At 51.4% G+C, this 20,295-nt stretch overlaps 1 protein-coding gene across 5 annotated transcripts in view; it reads left to right on the top strand.

The window, feature by feature from the left end:
* Frmd5 (FERM domain containing 5) overlaps positions 1–19,291 on the top strand; it is a 234,309-nt gene extending 215,018 nt beyond the window's left edge. For 3 of the 5 annotated variants that reach the window (XM_070005986.1, XM_070005989.1, XM_070005988.1), the window contains exons 8-14: positions 4,534–4,622; positions 6,993–7,056; positions 7,459–7,550; positions 8,511–8,585; positions 9,130–9,198; positions 10,004–10,110; positions 16,061–19,291. In XM_070005986.1, coding sequence (XP_069862087.1) covers positions 4,534–4,622; positions 6,993–7,056; positions 7,459–7,550; positions 8,511–8,585; positions 9,130–9,198; positions 10,004–10,110; positions 16,061–16,638 — 1,074 coding nt within the window. In that variant the 3' untranslated portion in view covers positions 16,639–19,291. The remainder of the gene's footprint in view (positions 1–4,533; positions 4,623–6,992; positions 7,057–7,458; positions 7,551–8,510; positions 8,586–9,129; positions 9,199–10,003; positions 10,111–16,060) is intronic. The other 2 variants (XM_070005990.1, XM_070005987.1) reach the window with 2 other exon arrangements.
* The last annotated feature ends 1,004 nt before the right edge of the window (positions 19,292–20,295 follow it).

Here is a 20,295-nt window from a genome sequence, read left to right as displayed (position 1 = left end):
CCCCATGGACACACGGAGGGGAAGGGAAGCCGGGGCAGAAAACAGCCCCTCCCTTGAAAAAAGGCAATGCAAAAGGGGCTGGAGACATGTTTCCTGTGGCCGGCTGAGCCGTGTTCTCGGGGCGGCACTGTCAGAAAGCACATCTTCACTGTGTGCGCCATAGGACTGACGTATTTAGAGTTGCACAGATTCTCCAGTGATTTCCCTGTAATAACAGGTATTGTCCAGCAGGGGACTCCAGAAGAGTGAGCACAGTGGGGGGGGGGGCACATCTGGCTCCTGTCCCGCTCTGTGACTTACCAAGGCCTTCGGAGGCCTCTGAGCCTCACCGTCCTCATCCATGACTAGGCGCACAGCACTTCAATCACTGTGGAGTCATTTTAGGACCTTAAAAGACACATCTGCCTGAGGAGAGCTGTGCTTGTGGAGGGTGCTGCGTCCCTCCAGTGCCCCCTGCAGGCCACACAGAGGAGCACTCCCTGGACAGGGCCGACACCGAGGCCAGCAGAACTCAACGGGAGATGGGTGGGATTCCCCACTCCTGGTGCCCGCCAGCCGGCCGGGCAGCCCAGACCCACCCAGACCCACGTGTGTCCCAGGACGGTGGCCCCGCCTCAGCCCTGATGCTGGTGACGTTGTCCATCGTTGGGCACAGAGAGGCTAAAGCGCTGGAAGGGAAAAAGAAGGGAAGGGATGGGAGGAAGGGGAGGGAGAAAGGAAGGAAAGTAAGAGAACATGGCAGGCCCCACGGAGCCCTTCCATGTTCATTCTTGTGGAAGCCCAGCCGGCCTTCCCGGTTCTATAGACAAGAAGGCTGATGTTCTAGAAAAGCATGAATGGCAGAGCAAGAATCTTCATTCAGCCAGGCACCCCATGGCTCACGCCTGTCATCCTAGCTACTCAGGAGGCCGAGATCTTAGGATCATGGTTCAAAGCCAGCCTGTGCTCAGGCCCTGGCATGTTCCCTCAGCCCTTCCAGGCCCACAGAGCAGCCTTTACTCTTCCTAAGTGGAGTCACTTTAGTGACGCGCTCCCAAGCACTCCCCTTAATGCTGCAACAAGGCGCATGGAAATAAGCTGGCGCACCCAGTGTCATAAATACCGATGATTTCTATTAACAGAGAGGCGATTACTGGGCTCGGGGAATCTGGGGCACGCGGCCCCTGGGAGAACACAAGAGGCATCGTTCTGATAATTAAATGAGAGCAGAGCAACGCTTGCGCTAGGCTCTCTTCTTCTGGACTAATTAAGAAGCTGTTGCTTATCCGATGCACACCAGAGTCCTTGTCTGGGCCTAGGACCAGGAGACGCTCCCACAAGCACTGACAGAGTACTAATGCCTGGGTACTAATGCCCGAACTCCAGACTGCAAGGCTGTCCTGCCTGGCCTCTACTCCGCTGCAGCTTCTGTAGGGAGGACGGGGCCCGCTGCTGCCCTGATTTCACCTCCCTTCCCTCAGCAGCTGCCCTCTTGTTCTGTCCAAGATGGCCCTGAGACTGGACGCTTGCACGGGTCTCCTGTAGCTTGGGGGGGCAGGGAGCTGGCCTGTTATGGACCGTGGAGTGGACGCCCCCCCCCCCCGCACGGATACCGAGACATCTGGTCTCAGCGCTGTCCCTTTTCAGTTACTTCCTTCTGTAGCGATGACATTTACTTAAGAGCTGAGCATGACTCACCGCCAGCTCTGACACACAGATGACACAGACCTGTAATTTTTAGATTCATCTTATAAAAATGTAATATAGGAACCAAAGGTACGGTTCAAGTGGTAGAGCATGAGCCATGATCAAAAAAGCCTAGCAAAGGCTGGGATGTAGCTCGGGGCAAAGTGCTTGCCTAGACGTGCAACGTCCTGGGCTCGATCCCTAGTACCTAAACAGAAAGAAAAGAAAAAGAAAAGCTGAGCAAAACTGCATAAGACCCTGAGTGAGCTCCACGAAGAAGGAGGAGGAGGAGGGGGAGGGGGAGGGGGAGGGGGAGGGGGAGGGGGAGGAGGGAGGAGGGAGGAGGGAGGAGGGAGGAGGGAGGAGGGAGGAGGGAGGAGAAGCAGCTGTAAGATAAAGCTGGATATGGTGGTGACGCCTGTAGTCCCAGCTACTTAGAGGCTGAAGCAGAAGGATTGAAAGTTCAAGAACAGCCTGAGCACCAGGTGCTGGCAGCTCAACCTGTCATCCTAGCTACTCAGGAGCTGAGATCTGAGGATCACAGTTCAAAGGCAGCCTGGGCAGGAAAGTCCATGAGACTCTTATCTCCAATAAACTACTCAGAAAGAGCCAGAAGTAGCGCTGTGGCTTAAGAGGGAAAACACTAGCTAGCCTTGGACACAAAGAGGCTCAGGAACAGTGCCTAGGCTCTGAGTTCAAGCCCCAGGGCCAGCAGAAAGAAAGAGAGGGGCAGAGAGAGGGGGTGAGGGGGGAGAATGGCCCGCGCCGCGCAGCAGCATCCCATCTGAAAATGATGATGGTGCCGATGCCGGCGTAGCGCGTGTACCGGTGCACATCTGCTCCGTGTGGACGGGGAGACAACTGGTTTCGACAGGATCTGGGTTAAAACACAAAAATAAAACTATACTGCTTATTCCTCCACTCTTAAAATAGAAGGGAACCTGCGGGCACCAAGCAGAGGTGGCCAGATGCTCCTGCTTCAGGGCTCTGCTTGCCAAGACCCTTCTCTGGGCAGGGTAGCAGTGCTGGCCGGGCGGAGCCTGGGCTGGATGAGCGGGCGCAGGGCACAGCGCTGTCCGTGAGCACGTGACAAACACAGGTCCATCTCTGTGTAGGAGCATTAAGGCATGTGGGCCAGAGGGTAGTGTTTTCCTAGGTATAAGTCATCCTCGTGTCACAAATGAGGAAAGTGAGTTCTGAAGAAGTCTAGCCGGCCACAGAGCAAATGAGAACCAACACGGGAGCTCTTTCACAGCGGCGCCTCGTCAGCCCCACTCCCATCTCGGATCCAAAGAGGGCAGCTGGGGAAAGCCTTCGTATACAGCGATCACAAACGGAGGCCTGGAACAAGACCCTGGCCCCGGAGCCCACGGGAGGAGGGGGGGGGGGGGGACACAGGCAAGTAGGATGTTGGCTTCTTGTCTCTTGAACCCTCACGGCTCTCACCGGCTGTGGCAAAGCCCTGCAAATTTATTTTTTCTTTTTCTTTTGTTGCCAGGTCTGGGACTTGAACTCAGGGCCTGGGCACTGTCCCTGAGCTCCTCTGGCTCAAGGCTAGCGCTCTACACACTTGAGCCACAGCACCACTTCCGGCTTTTTCTGTGTATGTGGTACTGAGGAACGGAACCCAGGGCTTCACACATGCCATATTGCCAGCCTGTTTTGTTTTTCAATTGTTTTTGAAATCTTTTTTCATGATGGTCCTAGGACCATGAGGAGGTGATGTCACAAAATTCGCCCTTGCACGTGTGCTGGCCAGTGGCTGCTGGTGTGTGTATAGACTTACAAAGGGTATTACCAGAACCCCTCTCCTCCCACCCCTCCAGCAGAAAACGCACTCATTAGCAGTCACTGTCCCCCTTCCCTTCCCCTCCAGCCTGAGAACTGCTGTGTCTCCAGAACTGTGATTCCGGATGTTAACATATAAATGGAATCTTTGGACGCGATCTCACAGCTGGCTGCTTTCACTTGAAGCTTCAAGCACGTGGTACCACGTGCAAGGACTTACGTCCTTCTGACTGCTGAATGATAATCCATGATCACATACTCTCCTTTGTTCACTGATCAGGTGATATCCATTTTCCATTACGAAGTGGACTGGGCTGGCTCCACTGCTGGCCTGTTAGGAATGCTAACATTCCCGTACTAGTTTCTAGGCAGACATCTCTCCAGTTCTCCAGCTGTCTCAGAGAACTGCATTCCTTTGCAGTGGGATTGTTGGATGTACAATAATTCTATCATCTGAAGAACTTCCAGACTTCCCACAGTGACTGCACTGTTTTCAACCCCACCAGCCATACACAACGTTTCCTCATTCTCTCGTATTCATAAGCCTTTTTCCCCCCCGCTCAGGACTGGTGAACTAGGGACCTTCAAGTTTCATGGACAAGCCACACCTCCTCCTTTTCTTTTTTGTTTTAGTTATTTTCAAAATAGTATTTCATGCTTCTGCCAGGAGCTGGCCGATCCTCATACCTATGCCTCTTCCACAGCTAGAACAATAGTGCACACCGCCACGCCAGGTTTTATTGCTTGAGATGGAGCCTTGCTAGCTTTTCACCTATGATTCTCCTGATCTGTGTCCTGACTAGGTGGGATTATAAGCATGAGCCACCGTGCCCAGCCCCGTAACAACCTTCTACCTGGTGTCATTGTAATCTACGGTTTACAGATTAGGGCACTGGGGCCAAGTAAGTATCTTGTCCACACACAGCTGTCGAGTACCAAGGCCTGGACTAGAACTGTTGTGATTCCAAATGCCCTTCCCTCCGTTACCTGGTGCCTGGGAGTAACCCCACATTCCCTGTTAAACAGCAGTGTCCGCCCTGGCTTTCTCCCGTGATCTAATGAGAAATCTTCCTGTTTCAGGATGTTTCAGGAAACGCTGCATTTCTAGCCTTCACTCCTTTTGGGTTTGTTGTTCTCCAAGGGAACAAGAGGGTCCATTTCATCAAGTGGTGAGTGGCTTCATCTCCAAAACGGTCTGTTTACTCATCGCTAACTGGGGAGGGGCTGTGGTTCCCAGGTCCTTGGTCTGTGGTGGGCACTTCTGGCTCGAAGCCCTCTCCAAAGCCTTGTGCTGAGAATGGTAACCCACCAGCGTAGTATCTTGTCCTAGAGACCTTATTCTTCCAAAGGGGGCATCCCTGAAAGCCAACAGCCTCTCCAGGTGCAGAAAGGAGGGGGGGGGGGGGGGGACTGGCTTGCATTCTCTGGTCTAGGACTGTATTAGGGCAGCAAAGTTCCTAAGAAAACTTAGTGTGCCACCATTCTGATTCCACCTGAAGCTGTGTGGGAACATCTCTGCCAATAGGGAGGGGATCCCACACAATGACTCCTGCCGGACAGAGGCGGCGCTGTCTCCACACCAGCCTGGAGGAGTCACATCCCCACCCCCTCCCCTCCCCTATTCACTCTCTTACCTATAGACAGGTGTTTTTACCCAGCCACTGCCTTAGCCACAGCTACTCTGAACCGCTTCTTCTCCTGCCCCCACTTTGTTCTATTTGGGGTCCATTCTGCTGAATGGCTAGGACAGACTCCAGGTCACTGACATTTGGACAGAGACCCTTTTGCTGCCTGGTGCCAGTATAGGGCTTGATTCAAGGCATGGGTGCTGTCTTTGAGCTTTTGTGCTCAAGGCTAGCACTCTACCACTTGAGTCATACCCCTACTTCCTGTTCTTTAGTGGTTAACTGGAGATAAGAGTCTCACAGACTTTACTCCCCAGGCTGGCTTTGAACCATGATAATCAGAGCTCAACATCCTGAGTAGCAAGAATTATAGGTGTGAGCCTCCAGCATCTGGCTTAGAAGGCCACATTCTGACTGGGGTAGTAGTTGTCTCCTGAAGTCCTGGTTACAAAGCATGACAAGCTAGAAACCTCCATCACTTACAATCCCTAAATTATCCTAGAAGCCACCAGGCTCCCCTCGCTGTTCCTGACACTAACACTTCTTTAGGACTTCTTTGTAATAGAAGCACGCACAGCCTCACTTTCCAAAGATAAGTGTTTCATTTCTTGCCTTGCTTCTGAGAGCCTAAATGACCTGTACCTGTCTACACATACACCACCGGATTTTCAGAGTGCTGTGTGAGGTTCATGATTGGCTGATGGACAGAAACAGAAGGAATCCAACAGGCAGAGAACAGGATGGCTGGTGGAAGTCACGGATTGTGAACCGTCACCCTGACCCAGCCATGCTTTCTGGGCCCACAGTGAACAAATGATTCCATTCTCTCCCCCTGAATTTTGTTCTGGAGAACATTGGGTACCGGTTCTTATTCCCTTTCTACTACATCATCAGATTGAGGAATTGTCCCTAGAATTAACATGGAGGCCGAAGCTTAGAAGCGGATCTGGGTCACCAGACCTTCCTGGGGCTCAGGCAGAAAAAAAAGAATTCCAGTTGGGGAGGAGAGGGCCTCGGGGCACCAGAGAGCAGCCATGTTGGGCACAGACAGGAAGTGGAGTCACTGGTGCTGAGAGTGAGTCTTCTGGCTCTTGGGGATGTCCAGTGAAGGCCCAGGGACTTTTGCATTGTGTGAATGTAACCAAGGCTGAGAGCAGTAAGTGGAGGTGAGGCTTAGGCCATGCCATGTACAGTAACCATGTCACTTCTTCTAATCTGTGTCTGTCCCGCGGGTGACGTACCCCGGTATCCTGTTTGCCTCTTTTACTGCAGCCATTCACTGGGCTGGTGGCTTCAAGGATTTTTCTACAATAACCCCTAAGCCCCTTTCCTGGTCAGTACGCTGCATGACTGTTCCATGTAATCTGTTCTCTCTCTTTGGTATGTTGCCCCGCCCTCCCTGAGATTGTTTGACATCTGTCTGCATTCAACTGCATTCTCCATCCAGTGGCAGTCACCCAAAAGGCTCAGCTCCCTCAGAACCTGGTTGCGTTGTATTCCATTATTTGCTCTATCTTGAACTTTGGCCTCATCAGCTACCTGTGGCATCTTACGTTTCACAATCCCATCCAGATAATGCACCTGTTATGAACCAAATCCCGAAATGACCCCCCAGACGCCCCACCTAGACTCACTTCCATGCAAACGTTTCCCTTTTACAGCCACTGTTGATGAGCCCGAAATCCTCCTGTCACCCTATCGTTATAGTGTGATTGACCAGAAAACTGTGGATTGAACTTTTCCAACAACCGTTCTCTCAGGCTGCTGTCTTGTTTCACTTCTGATTTTGGCTAAAAAAAAAATTGTGTCTGTGCCTGGAGCCCCTTCCAGTCGGGTGGGCTGTGCATCTACAAGACTGAGCTGTGCGCCAGCGGCCCGCACGCCAGGTGACGCAGGTTCTCTTTGTGCTTCTAGGAATGAGGTGACCAAGCTGAAATTTGAAGGGAAGACCTTTTATTTATATGTAAGTCAGAAAGAGGTGAGTTGCTGTCTTCCTTCTCTTCAGGGCTTAAGGGAGGCAGTTACGGCTGGAGCTAAAAAGCCCCCTGCATGCACAGCTAAAGATCTAGGTGAAAAGAACAGTTTCCATCTGAGACTTCAGGAGAGATGGTCCACACACCATCCTTTTCTGTCACATGGCAATCCCAGAAGGAAGTGCCACTTCCTACCAAGGGCTTTCCTGGCTCTTCTTGTGCCAGCGGAGACTGACGGGTAGAAACCCCCCAGGTGGGAGGTTAACACACCGAACGGGTTGTTCCCCCGGGGTCCTTCAGAACTTCCGTTCCCGCTAGCCAGCTACCCAGAGCGCCGGCAGCTCAGGGCTCGGTGCCCTGCGCCTCCCCGTCTACATTGAGCTCATTCCATGTGGAATTTCTTGCAGGAGAAGAAAATTATTCTCACATATTTTGCTCCAACTCCAGAAGCCTGCAAGCATCTCTGGAAATGTGGAATTGAGAACCAAGCCTTCTACAAGTGAGTGGACACGGGTAGTTGATAGGCACCGCCCGTCAGAGGCAAAGCCACGGGGCTGCTTTCAGAGACAGGTGGGCAGGCAGCCTTGACTGTGAACAGAGACGTGGAGCTGAGCTGGCTTCCTAGTAAAAGCCGGACCCCTTCCCGGGCCTTTGCGCCCCCCAGTTGGTGCAGAGACGAAAGTGCGGGACTGGGATTCTGCTAAGTTTCTAAGAGGTCTGCCTTGAGATATTCTCAAACAATCCCTTGTGGCAGAGTAATTGGTTGTTTGTGGGTAAAGCTCGGGTCAGAAAAAGCCAGTGAGTGTCCAATTCGAATCAAGCTGTCTCTGTGGAGCCAAAGACCTGGAGAGCCAGAACAACAGCTCCAGCAGGACGCCCAGAGAGTGAGGGGATGCTGCCTGTGGATTGGGGGAAGGCTCCATAGATACTGCCTGCTCGTGGCAAAGGTTTCAGGCCCACAGGGGCTCCTCGATGTGGTGCGCAGCTGAGGCAGGCGCTGGGAGAGCTCTGGGCAGCGCTGCCTGAGCATCCATCTCTAAGCTAAGTCAGGGACAGCTGAATCCCCACGGTCGCCACCCCACTGCCTACAGTTGAAAGCAATGCTAAATACAATTGAACAAAATGATGCCATTTTTATCAAAGTTACGCTCTGCGGGACTTGTGAGTCTTTATTGTGAGAACGGGGAGGGGGAACTGAAGGGCAGCCCCGGCCCTCTTCATCCACCATCACCAAGCCACAGACACGAAGCATCCAATGCCCAGAGCAGAAGGGATGCCTGAGGTCCAACAGTCCCAGCTCCGCAATCTTCTAGATAAGACTGAGGTTGGGGCCACACTGCTGAGTGGATGGGCGGCACTTATTTCCCCAAACTGTGAGCGCAGCAAGTTAGAGCCGGGCACGGGCTGCCCTGGCGTGTGTTCGAGGCCATCTGTCACACTGGACTTTGCCTTGCTGCAGGCTGGAGAAGTCAAGCCAAGTCCGCACAGTGTCCAGCAGCAATTTATTCTTTAAAGGGAGCCGGTTCCGATACAGGTAAATAGTGACAGTAAGTAGCCATTATGGATCTATTTGCAGATCATTTTCTGGACCGCACTCACTCAAGGGAGAGAGGTGGGGGAAGGTGGCTATCTTGGGAAAATTCCTGTCTTCTAATCCTTTTGCTATGCCTTGCCTTCCCTACAAGTTGCTTCACTTTAGTTAGCATATATTAGTACAGGTGTTTTGTCTGCAGGGTTTTAGATATGTCTCTTCCTTACAACAGCAAGACCTTAAGAGTGGATCTTTTCGAATCCCTGTTTTGCTTTTGTTTCTGGCAATTTATTGGGACATGCTGGACCATCCCTAAATAGGAAAGAAAGATGCCGGGGACTCCAGAAACAGAGAGGGCGAAGATAGACTGGCATGGTATTTGAGAACTCAACCCCAGCAGGCAAGCCCTTCCCACTGAGAAAGCCACACAGGCCACTTCTAGACTCAGCCAAAGCCATCTCAGATCTTGGAGAAGGACCCAGGGTTGGAATGCTGTCTCACTGTATTCCGGTTTTGTTTTTTTTTTTTTTTTTTATGCTACTTGTAGTGGCCGAGTGGCAAAGGAAGTCATGGAGTCAAGTGCCAAGATCAAACGGGAGCCACCAGAGATACACAGGTAAGTTGCCAAGGTCTTCCCCCAAAACCTCTTCCAGCTCAGAAACCTGGTCAGCTGGAGGAATGGGGGACATGGACTTAGGACAGAAAATAAGGGAGTGCACACTTCCAAGTATGCATCCCTAAGATTCTCTTCCGCCCTGCCATCATCTTGGTATTGATCACAGACCTGAAGGTGTGACACAGCAGTAGTACTTCATCATCCTTGAATCAGTCATTACAGGAGCTTTTAGGGAAAGCCTCAGAGCCACACTGGGTCAAAAATAGTTAAAGGGGAAGTGGCGCTGTAGCTCAAGTGGGAAGTGGCGCTGTAGCTCAAGTGGTAGAGTACTAGCCTTGAGCTGAGGGACAGCGCCCAGGCCCCATGATCAACAAAAAAATAATAATTCAAGGATCCACGTCTCATGTATATCCACAAGTCACAAATCTCCAGAAAAGCCCATATTGTAGAACCTAAAAAGGCTCAGAGGGGAGGATCAGCCATCCTCTGCTTCTCCCAGAGAGCATTACTCCTGGTGAGGAGGCTGTCCCGTCGGTCTTGGAGCACATTTTCTGGAGCACTGCTCACTCCCACACTCCTGCCCCAAGACCCGTGACACCGGTGCCACCCTCAGGGAAAGGTCAGGTGGATCGGGAAGATGAGGGAAAGAAGTTTGAAGCAGTCTCTGACTGGGACCCACGGGCCAGAAGTAGAGAAGGTACTGAACTGTTTTTAGACCTAAACTTAATACAGCCAAGCAGTTCTCGAAGCCACTATGGCCTTTGCCGGTGCAGAGTGAGTGACATTCTCTTTCCTTTAACCTCAGGGCGGGGATGGTTCCCAGCCGGAGCTGCCCCTCTATCACCCATGGCCCTCGGCTGAGCAGTGTCCCCAGGACTCGAAGAAGAGCTGTGCACATCTCCATCATGGAAGGTAAGCCTGCGCTGAGTGAGGACCCTGCGCGCCTCTGAGGGACCAAGTGAAGCTGATTCGCTTTCAAGACAGCAGCTGTTTCTGGGATGTGAGGTCCAGATCGATGAGAACACCAGCCGGGTGTAGGGTGAAGGCCGCGCACCCAGTGCACGGCGAGCCAGGATGGCAGGTGGATTTGGGGGGGGGGGGGTAGATGCATATATGTGGGGTCTGCCATGGCCCGCACAGTTCTAAAATGGCTTTCCATGAAGCTTTCTCCACTCACTTTGTAGATACGACCAGTACCCATAGGCTGAATGAAGGGGGGGGGGGGGCGCGCATAGACAGCTATAGCTGCCTCCACCCTGTCTGCCAGTTGGAGAAACTGTGTGCTGTTGCTCTCAAAATTCCTTACCACTAGGAAGTGGAGCTGGAGCTCAAGCAGTAGAGCGCTCGCCTTGAGCTGAGGGACAGCGCCCAGGCCCAGAGTTCAGGCCCGACAACGGGACCCAAAAAAGAAAATTCCTTAGCACTATCACAAGTCCAGAATGTTCCAACACTCCTATTCTTGCATCTCTTGGCGGGCGGGCGGGGGGGGGGTGGGGGTGGGGTTAAAAAGGTAGAAAGGATCTGTGTATTTACACTAAGCTAAACACCCCAAGAGCTAAGGCTAGTCACCTCTAGTCTCTGGCTAGTCAGTCCTGTTAAGAGTTGCTCTTAAGCCAGGCGCAGGTGGCTCACACCTGTAATCCTAGCTACTCAGGAAGCTGAGATCTGAGGATTGGGGTTCAAAGCCAGCCCGGGCAGGAAAGTCCCTGAGACTCTTATCTCTAATAAACCACTAGATAACCGGAAGTGGCGCTGTGGCTCAAGTGGTAGAGCGCTCGCCTTGAGCTGAAGAGCTGAGGGACAGCGTCCAAGCCCCATGACCCACAAAAAAAAAGTTGCTCTTGGCAGTAAACCACCTGGTAGCGGCTGAGCCGGTGGATATGTAACTCCCTGCTAAAGGCTTGACTAAGATGATCACCACAAACCTGCTACAGCACTACCTTCATCATTTGGGTATCTTCAATACTTCATGTGTAATCAGGGGCACGTCCTTGCCTACTCACAGGTGGCAAGGAGGCTCATTACTGAAGTACTTGAAAAAGCATTCACTACACAGGCAGCGAGAGCGCCCTGGAAGTTGAGGTTTGAAAAGGAGCTCTGCCATGCTCTCTCTGGGCACGCTGCTGCCTCTGCTGCTCGCTGTCAGGGGAGCAGCGGAGGCTGCACTGAGCTGTAAGCAGTCCTCTCCTCCCGCACGCTGGGCTGGAGTACCGAGCAGCGCCCTTCCTGGGAGGATACGGGTCAGGGAAGTGAATCTCCGCTCTCTTGAGGAGACCCCTAACTTCTTCCCTCTTTATGGCCCTTCTTGCCTTGTACCCTGAGGCTGAAGCCAGCAGATTACCCTTAGGGAAGCTGGCGTGGACGTAGGATGTAACAGGAAAGACTGTCTAGGTGGGGCTATAACTCACCTCAAGTAGCTGCCGTGTAGCATTTAGCCAACATGGCCTGGAGGCCAGGAGAGGAGTTCTCATGTTCCTCCAAGACCAGCGATGCAGTTGCCCGCTCGCCTGGGTTTGGCTCTTCCTCCAGCGTCCTCGCCCAGAGCAGCAGCAGCTCCCTTCTCCCAACGCTTCACCTTCCCTGGCAAAATGCCAGGAAGGGGGCGGGAGGGAGGGGCTGAGGAAAACAGACTCCTCCAGCAGAGCACTTCCTCCTCCAGATCCCAGCCTCAGTTTCCCAATTGTACATCACAGCTCGGCAGTCCCCAGTATGCTGTTCTGCATACCCACATCCCAGGCCCAGAGCCACGCTCCGCACGTCCTGGGGGACCATGAGCTGGCCTGGCAGCAGTGTGAGGACGGACAGACAGACAGACGGGGACATGAAGTTCTTGTTGAATGTGGAAAGTAGAAGCTTTTAGCAGTTTGATGGTTTTACCAGTGCAGGAGTGTCAAACTTGTGGAAAGACACACACCTGTTACATGAGACAATAGTTGAAACCATCCAACTTTTCCAGAGCTCTATTTGCTCTCTAGAGAAAAAAAATGACACTACCACATGATTACAGTTTAAATAAAGCCTCGCAAACCCAGGGACCCTTAAAAACAAAGACTGAATTGTTTGGCTCTCGTGTCTGCTGTAGAGGATGCCAAGAACAGGTGATCCACACAGACAGACCTGATGCTGTGAGGCGGCTGGTGGACGCGTCCTATCTGTCCCAAGGGGCAGCGGAGCAGCCGGCAGAGGCCAGGGCGCATTCCATTCCCAGCTTGAGCCGCCTTCTGGCAGCTGAAGCTAGCGCTGTGAGCCACGCCACATGGGACCTGGCTAGAGCCTGTCTTTGTGACCTTACATCCCAGATCTGCAGGACACTCTGTCCCTCATCCTCTTGAGAGGCAGCCCTTATATGGAGCTCAGGGAGAGTCCAGGCTGGAAGCATTACTTTTTATGGCTCTAAGCGGTTCTGACTGAGTCCCGTGCCCTGATAACAAAGCCTGCGCGGTGAGGCTCGGGGCACTGGCTTCTCCCTCCAGGGAGGAGACACTGCTCAGCTTTGAGTGAGGCAATCCTTGGTCTTCAGGGCTATTCACCCATTTCCTCTCCATACCTTCCCTGCCTGCCTACTTGGTGTCTGCCCTCCTGGGCCACCATGGGGAAGAGTCTGATCAAGATCCACACCAGAGTTCCGGTGCAGCTCCGGCTGACTAACCACTGCCTGCGGCCCCTGAGCGTGCGCATCCTGAGGATGGGGTCCCGGCTCCAGGGCAGGGTCCTGATGGCCGTGCCCGAGAGCCCCCTGGGAGCCACCTCTGGGCAAGGCCATCAGCCCGAGTGCCTCCAAGGTAAAAGAGACCTCCCCGTTTTGCTGTGCCACTTAGTCCAGAGCCTTGACACACACCCGCCCGACCCACCCCGCACTAACAGCTTCAGGAAAGGGCACAGTGTGAGAGCTGTTCAGGACTAACGTGATGCAGAAGGATGTGCGGTGAGGACTAATATCCACGGACAGGCCTTCTTACTGGAAAACAACAACTGGCTAGGATGTGGCTGGCCTAGCGTCTGCACGGCCCTTCCCCAGCCAGCTTAGAACCCCATTGTAGACCGCGCTACCTCTGCACTGAAGTGGCCGCAGGCAGGAAAGCTGGTCATATCTGGGGAGGTCTGGCAGTCAGATGTCCTTGTGAGGGAACAGGAAGCAAGCCGGGAGGAGGCTACAACCAGGGCCTTGTGGTCACTGACCCACACACATTCCAAGGTCTCAGGAAAGTACTATAATCTCTCACCCTATTTAACAGAACTGTTACAAGTTAAAAGTGTTTTAAAAAGTGAAGCCAAACCCGGGCGCTGGTGGCTCACACCTGTAACCCTAGCTACTCAAGAGGCTGAGATCTGAGGATCGTGGTTCGAGGCCAGTCCAGGCAGAAAAGCCCATTAGACTATCTCCAACTAAGCACCAAAGAAGCTGAAAGTAGAGCTGTGGCACAAGTGGCACAGCACAAGCCTTGAGCAAAAGAAACCCAGGGCCAGTGCCTAGATCCTAAGTTCAAGCCCCAGAACCAGAAGAGGAAAAAAAAAAAGAAAAAGGTTAAGCCAGGGGTGGCTTATGTCTATAATCCTAGCTCCTGGAGACACAGAGTTAAGAGAACCAATTTGAAGCCAACCAGGGCAAAAGACTTCATAAAGACCCTACCTCAACAGATACGCACATTGGTCCATGCTGGGACGCTGAGATCAGGACTGTGGTTTCAGGTCAGGCTGGGCAAAAAAAAAGTTCGAGATCTCAACAGAAAAAGCTGGGCATGGCGGTGTATACCTGTCATCCCAGATACAGGAGGAGCACAGGCCAGTGCAGGCAAAAAGGGACCCTATCTCAAAAGTAATCAGAACAAAAAGCGCAGCTGGAGAGCTAGTCTAGGAAGTATGAAACCCTGAGTTCAAACGCCAGTACTTTCCTGATTACCCTCCTCCCCACCCTGAAAAAGAAGTGTAAGCTAGCATAGAAAAATGTGAGGTTTTAGCATAAGGACAAAGACGTACTGCTAGGTCCCGAGGAACTTCTGCTACAGAGGCTGGTGCTGTGACCAGTGTGCATCCGGTAAGGGGGTGGAAAGCACATGCGGGCCACACCGCCTCTCCTCACTGATGCCCAGATTCCCAGGTCCTCTAGAGAATCCTTACCTGTGCCCCCGGGTGCTGAGGCGAGCTCTGGCAGGTTGCTGGTGAAGCTACCTCGATGTGCAAGGCCAAGCCACAAGGGAGGCAAGCAAGATGAGAGCTGTTGCCGAGAAGGTCCCCGCCCCCTCTGGGCTTCCTAGCGAGTTCTGAGCTCGACAGCTCCCTCCCGGGCTGGGGAGGGCAGACCTTGACTGGGCAGCAGTCCCGGACCAAAAGGGTCTCCCAAAAGCTTTAGCAAGGGGCCTGGCTCTTCTTATCGCTATCAAGGTCCAGAGAGCCTGTCAGGCACCACTAAGATGACCAGAAACAGAAAACTCAGGCATTCCACCTGACAAAACTGTTCCTTGAGAACACCGTGACTGCGAACCAGCCCACAGACTGGGCTGGGTGACAGTTGTTTAGCTACGGTAAGGTACGCCCAGCTCCTATGTTTCCCTGCCAGAACCCAATCCCTGAGAGGAAATGTCCCAGACAGACAAGTAGTTTTAGGGGTCAACAGACCCTCCACCAAATGTAAGAGAATCTCCTGCACTTTCCCATGTATCTTCTCAGACTGCTGTGCTCTTCAAGTGTCTAAAGGTACAGAAGCAGGCTGGGAAGGTGGCTCAGTGGTAGAGCGCTTGCCTGGCATGCATGAGGCCCTGGGTTCAATTCCTCAGCACCACATACACAGAAAAAGCCGGAAATGGTGCTGTGGCTCAAGTGGCGAACACTAGCCTTGAGCACAGAGAGGCTTAGGGACAGTGTCCAGGCCAAGAGTTCAAGCCCCAGGACTGGCAAACAAAGACAACAAAGGGTAGAGTAGCTGCTGGTCTACTCTAGACCAGGATCCTTTTGGAGGAAGCTGTCCAGCGAGACTGCACCCCTCCTCCATCAGGAAGGATTTGGGGAGAGCAGAAAAACCCCACCATTACACAGTGCAGCACAGTCAAACTGGGAGGTTGAAGAGGCAGCAACTGCAGATATCCAAAAGACAGGCTCAGCCGGGCGCTCACGCCTGTCATCCTAGCTACTCAGGACTCACAGTTCAAAGCCAGATTGGGAGGAAAGTCTGTGAGACTCTTATCTCCAATGAACCACCAGAAAACCAGAAGTGGCGCTTTAGCTCAAGTGGTAGAGCGCTCACCTTGAGCAGAAGAGCTCAGGGACAACACCCAGGCCCAGAGTTCAAGCCCCACAGCAACAAGAAGACAGGCTCGTGCCAACGATTATAAACACTCCGTACTTGATGCAGTCTAACTGAGCAAAACAGCTCATTCCTGTCTCTCAGGGTGTTCCTCTCAGAAGGTGGGCTTTAGTGACCCTCTGTGAGTCAGATCCTCTTTCCAATTAAATTGGGGCAAAATCCAGGACCTAGACATGAAAGGCAGGAGAAGCAGTCAGTCTATAAGGCAAAAACCATAAGTAAAAAACAGACTTCCTGGGCTGGGAAGGTGGCTCAGTGGTAGAGTGCTTGCCTTGCATTCATGAGGCCCTGGGTTCGATTCCTCAGCACCACATAAGCAGAAAAAGCCGAAAGTGCGCTGCAGCTCAGTGGTAGAGCGCTAGCCTTGAGCTGAAGAGCTGAGGGACAGCGCCCAGGCCCAGAGTTCAGGCCCCACAACTGACCAAAAAAACAACAACAACAAAAAAAAAACTTCCTGTGAGTCTGCTAGTCAGGTGGGCTGTGCCGAGAGGCACTCAAACAAGAGTGAGTGGTGCTGGACAGCGAAGCATGCCTACCAGGTGCCTTTTATTTCCTTTCTAGGCCTCGAGTCCCTCCGCGACAGCGCCCATTCTACTCCTGTGCGTTCCTCTTCCCATGGGGACACCTTCCTGCCCCATGTGAGAGGCAGCCGGGCAGACAGCAACGAGCGAGTAGCCGTGATTGCGGATGAGGCCTACAGCCCTGCCGACAGCATGCTGCCCACCCCCGTGGCCGAGCACAGCCTGGAGCTGATGCTGCTGTCCCGGCAGATCAACGGGGCCACCTGCAGCATTGAGGAGGAAAAGGAGTCTGAGGCCAGCACCCCGACTGCTGCAGAGATGGAGGCCCTTGGAGGAGAGCTAAGGGCCCTGTGCCAGGGGCACGGCGGGCCAGAGGAGGAACAGGTGAATAAGTTTGTTTTAAGTGTCCTCCGTTTGCTCCTTGTGACCATGGGACTCCTCTTTGTTTTGCTCCTCCTCCTGATCATCCTTACCGAGTCTGACCTTGACATTGCCTTTTTCCGCGATATCCGCCAGACCCCCGAGTTTGAACAATTCCACTATCAATACTTTTGTCCCCTCAGGCGATGGTTTGCCTGCAAAATCCGCTCAGTGGTGAGCCTGCTCATTGACACCTGAGAAGGCATGACTCCTCCCAATAACTAGCCAGGTGGACCAGGGAGCCCGGCTACCATTCCCAGCAATGGGACCCATCGCGGACCATCGGCACATATACCAAGCCCTTCTCTCATGACTCAAAAGTCCACTGCAGCCTAGGAGGGTTGTTTCCCAGAAGAAGAAAAGGATAGGCTTGTGCCCCATTAACCCAACCGGGAAAACTCACTTTCTTCCAAGGTTCTTTCAAGGAAGGCTCAGCAACTCTGTATCTCATCCTTTTTGATTTGCAGGATAATTTTGGGTTTTGAATTTTGATTTTTCATAGATGTGTATTATTTTGAAAGTATCCAAATAAAAATGGTTTATTTTACTATTACTGATTATTGCAGTAGTGTCACCGAGCAGAGGGGACGCTAGGGGAAGACGAGAGCCGGTTTCCCCTGGGCCCCGATGGGCCCCGCAGCTTTCCTGCGGGTGCTGCTGGTGGCCAGTGGGCTTGCACCGCAGCCAGGGCACTCCAGGGGTCTGGACGGTGGGGACTGTTTAGGGTTTCCTGCCAGACAGAACTCCTTTAAGAAAGTAAACGTCCACATAGAATGATTAAAGGGAAAGTCGCTGCTTATGATGGTCTGAGCTGGATTTTCTTTTCCTTTTGTTTTTTCAAATCTGAGCAGAGGGACCTCCGCTACCGCAGCAGCAGCAGCAGCAGGGGTGGGGTAAGTCTGTCCCCTTAGACTAGCGCCTAGCAGGCAGTAGACAAGAGTTTTGTTTAATGAACTGGGACTTCTATGATTTTTTTTTTTCCTGAAGAGTTTTACAGGCTCCTAGCGTGTTAAATGAATTCAGTGGTGCCAGAGAGAGAATACAGTCACAAAGGTTAGACAAAGTATAGTTACCAGACTTCACGCTCACTACCTGAGCACCTATGAGATGCAGACAGCAGTGCTCATTTTGTACACAGTAGATACTCCCTCCCCCCAGAAAGGTTACTTGGATTTATATTTTAACAGAAGAATATTATTTTCCTATCTACTCATATTTTGTTTTTACTTTTACGGATTAAGAAAATAGAACTTGATAAACTAAAAGATGCAAGACAGAAACTGATCCTGAGAAAAAACACCAGAAAATTCCATGATCCACAAACAAACAGCCTTGGAAGGGACAAGGAAATCTGATGTAGTAAGATTGCTAAGAGAGGCCTACAAAAGATCGTGAGTATGGCAAAGACCAACCCAGAGCTATGGAGTGCTGCCCCCCAGGGTCCTCCTCTGCAGCAGGAAGGAAGCTGTAGCAAAGCACCTGCCATCTGGGCTGCAGGAGTCCTGCAGCTGCAGAGTGACACCAAGGGTGAGTGTAGTCCCTAGACCCAGGCTCTGCACCTCTAAAAACCTATCACACGCAGACCTGGTTTCCTCTCAGGGAGAGATCTAGATCTCTAAGTCACCTGGGACCTGAGAACTTAAGGATGCTCACTGGACATACTCCTGGGACCCACAAGACAGCAGACGAGCTACTGACATGCTAGGATGTTAGACAGCTCACACGCTGGGCTGAGTCAAGTGTAGATTTCATCTCCCCTCACAGTCACAGAAAAATCAGAGTTTGGAGACAAAGGGACAAGGGATTTGTATAATTTGAAGGACGCCCTTTTTATCTAGACCACAGGCCCGCAAACTCTTACTGGGAAGTACCAGATCATCATATCTCGTTTTGGTTTTGCAGACCATACTTGGTCACAACTGTACAACTCTGTCGTCATAGCACAAAAATCGCCACAGATGACACACATGTGAAAGATCATGGCTGTCTTCTATCAGAACTTCAGAAAAACAGCCAGCCATGGTCTAGACAAGTCAACTGACCAATATGTAGCAGGAAGAGGCGCTGCTCTGTTCCTGTTCCCGGCATGTTTGAAAGACCCAGGACCATTTCCCAGTGGAGACACTGGGGCTGCTTGTACACAGGGTGCTCAACCAACCAACCAGCTAAGACGTCTGACACCAAGGTGAGCGAGATGAAGTGTCAGGACACTAAACTGTGGCAATTCTAAAGCTCCAAGTGGGCCTACCTGATCATTCCCATACCAGCAACGATTTGGACAGAATTTTAAAAAACACACGTACTCATCAAGTGACAAGACAACCGAGGGCGATCCTAATAGAGATTAGGGATCACTTCAAACCAACTAGCCACTGCCACTTGTCATCTACACAGCAAAGGCTTCACTTAGCACAGACTCAAGGGAAAAGTAAACTAGAGATGGAAAGGCTGTCAGGAGACAGGCTGGTGTTAACGTGGATTTCTACTGTCTTATGCAACATAGCAGATTACCTTCTAGTGTAGTGCTCCTACCTCAGTCTGTAGAATACGGTGTCTCTATGCAGTGAGTGATAGCCCACCTCTGACCTTGCATATCCACACTGGAGAGGGGCCGTTTTCCATTGCCTGGTGTGTTACTCGTGTCTAGATTTCTAACAGTGCAGTAGTCCATACCATCCTCAACAGCTGGACAGAAATTTCCAGGCTATTTTTTCCCAGGGCTTATCCCAGAAAATATGATAGAAAATTTTTCATCAATTTGCTTTTCAAATAGTGCTGGAATAACAAACTTCCTTTGTTGACTAGTCTTTTTTTTTTAATCTCCCCATCATTAAATTGTTCCTGTTTTTAATGGTTTGTTTCTTTCTTCTTCTGTGTTCTTTGTCTCTCATTTCCTTGAAATTAGTTTTATCTTGCTGTAGAAAAAGCAATGGTTTGCAGAGTGGCATCTAGCAGAGGAAATAATTGATTGAAAAACAACAGACTGCATTGTTTAGCAGTGAATGGTAAACTACCTGCAAATGTGAATTTCTTAGTTTCATTTAAAAATATATAGTTGTTAACCTTTGTGTGCCAAAAACTCTAAGTTACACTTTCCTTCAAAGCAATGTACTTTTTTCTACATATGCAGTATGTAGTTAGCATAAAAATCATTGGTGCCATGAAGATTATTTTTAAACTTAAATAAATATTTAAATACCATGGAAGAGTGAGCTTAATTTTTTAACCCTACAGACTTTCAGTTAACAGTTATTATGAATGCCTAAATAAAAGGCTATCAGGTAGGGTTATACAGCTGAGTTGTGCACAGTGGGGATCTATAAGGCAACTTCTGCTTATATAAACATTTATAATCACCTTACCCCCAAAGTACGTACTGTTAGAAACTGAGAAGCTACTGCTCATCTCTACCCACCTCAATGAGAACTAGCAAGTCACCTAACAAAAAGCTGGACAACTCCAAGAATATAACTGCAGTGTTATTCAGTGCTTATGAGCTTAGGTAATCCCAAAGGGAAGGAGCAGTCGTAATGCACAACTATAGAAGCCACACAGTCTTAAGCCAGTCTCCAGGAGTCCCTTTTGCTACAGATTACAGTTTAAGAATGTCCTAAAGGATGGGACTGGGAAGGTGGCTCAGTGGTAGAGCACTTGCCTTGCATGCTCGAGGCCCTAGGTTCGATTCCTCAGCACCACATAAGCAAAAAGAAAAAAGCCGGAAGTGGCGCTGTGACTCAAGTGGTAGAGCGCTAGCCTTGAGATGAAGAGCTGAGGGACAGTGCCCAGGCCGAGTTCAGGCTCCACGACCGGACCCAAAAAAAAAAAAAAAAAAAAAAAAAAAGAATGTCCTAAAGG

This window comes from Dipodomys merriami, unplaced genomic scaffold (assembly GCF_024711535.1).
Source record: "Dipodomys merriami isolate MVZ:Mamm:240054 unplaced genomic scaffold, mDipMer1.0.p SCAF_69, whole genome shotgun sequence".
In the NCBI taxonomy this organism is placed as follows: domain Eukaryota; kingdom Metazoa; phylum Chordata; class Mammalia; order Rodentia; family Heteromyidae; genus Dipodomys; species Dipodomys merriami.
The sequence above is the reverse complement of the archived record's forward strand: the minus strand, read 5'-3'. Positions and strand labels throughout refer to the sequence as shown.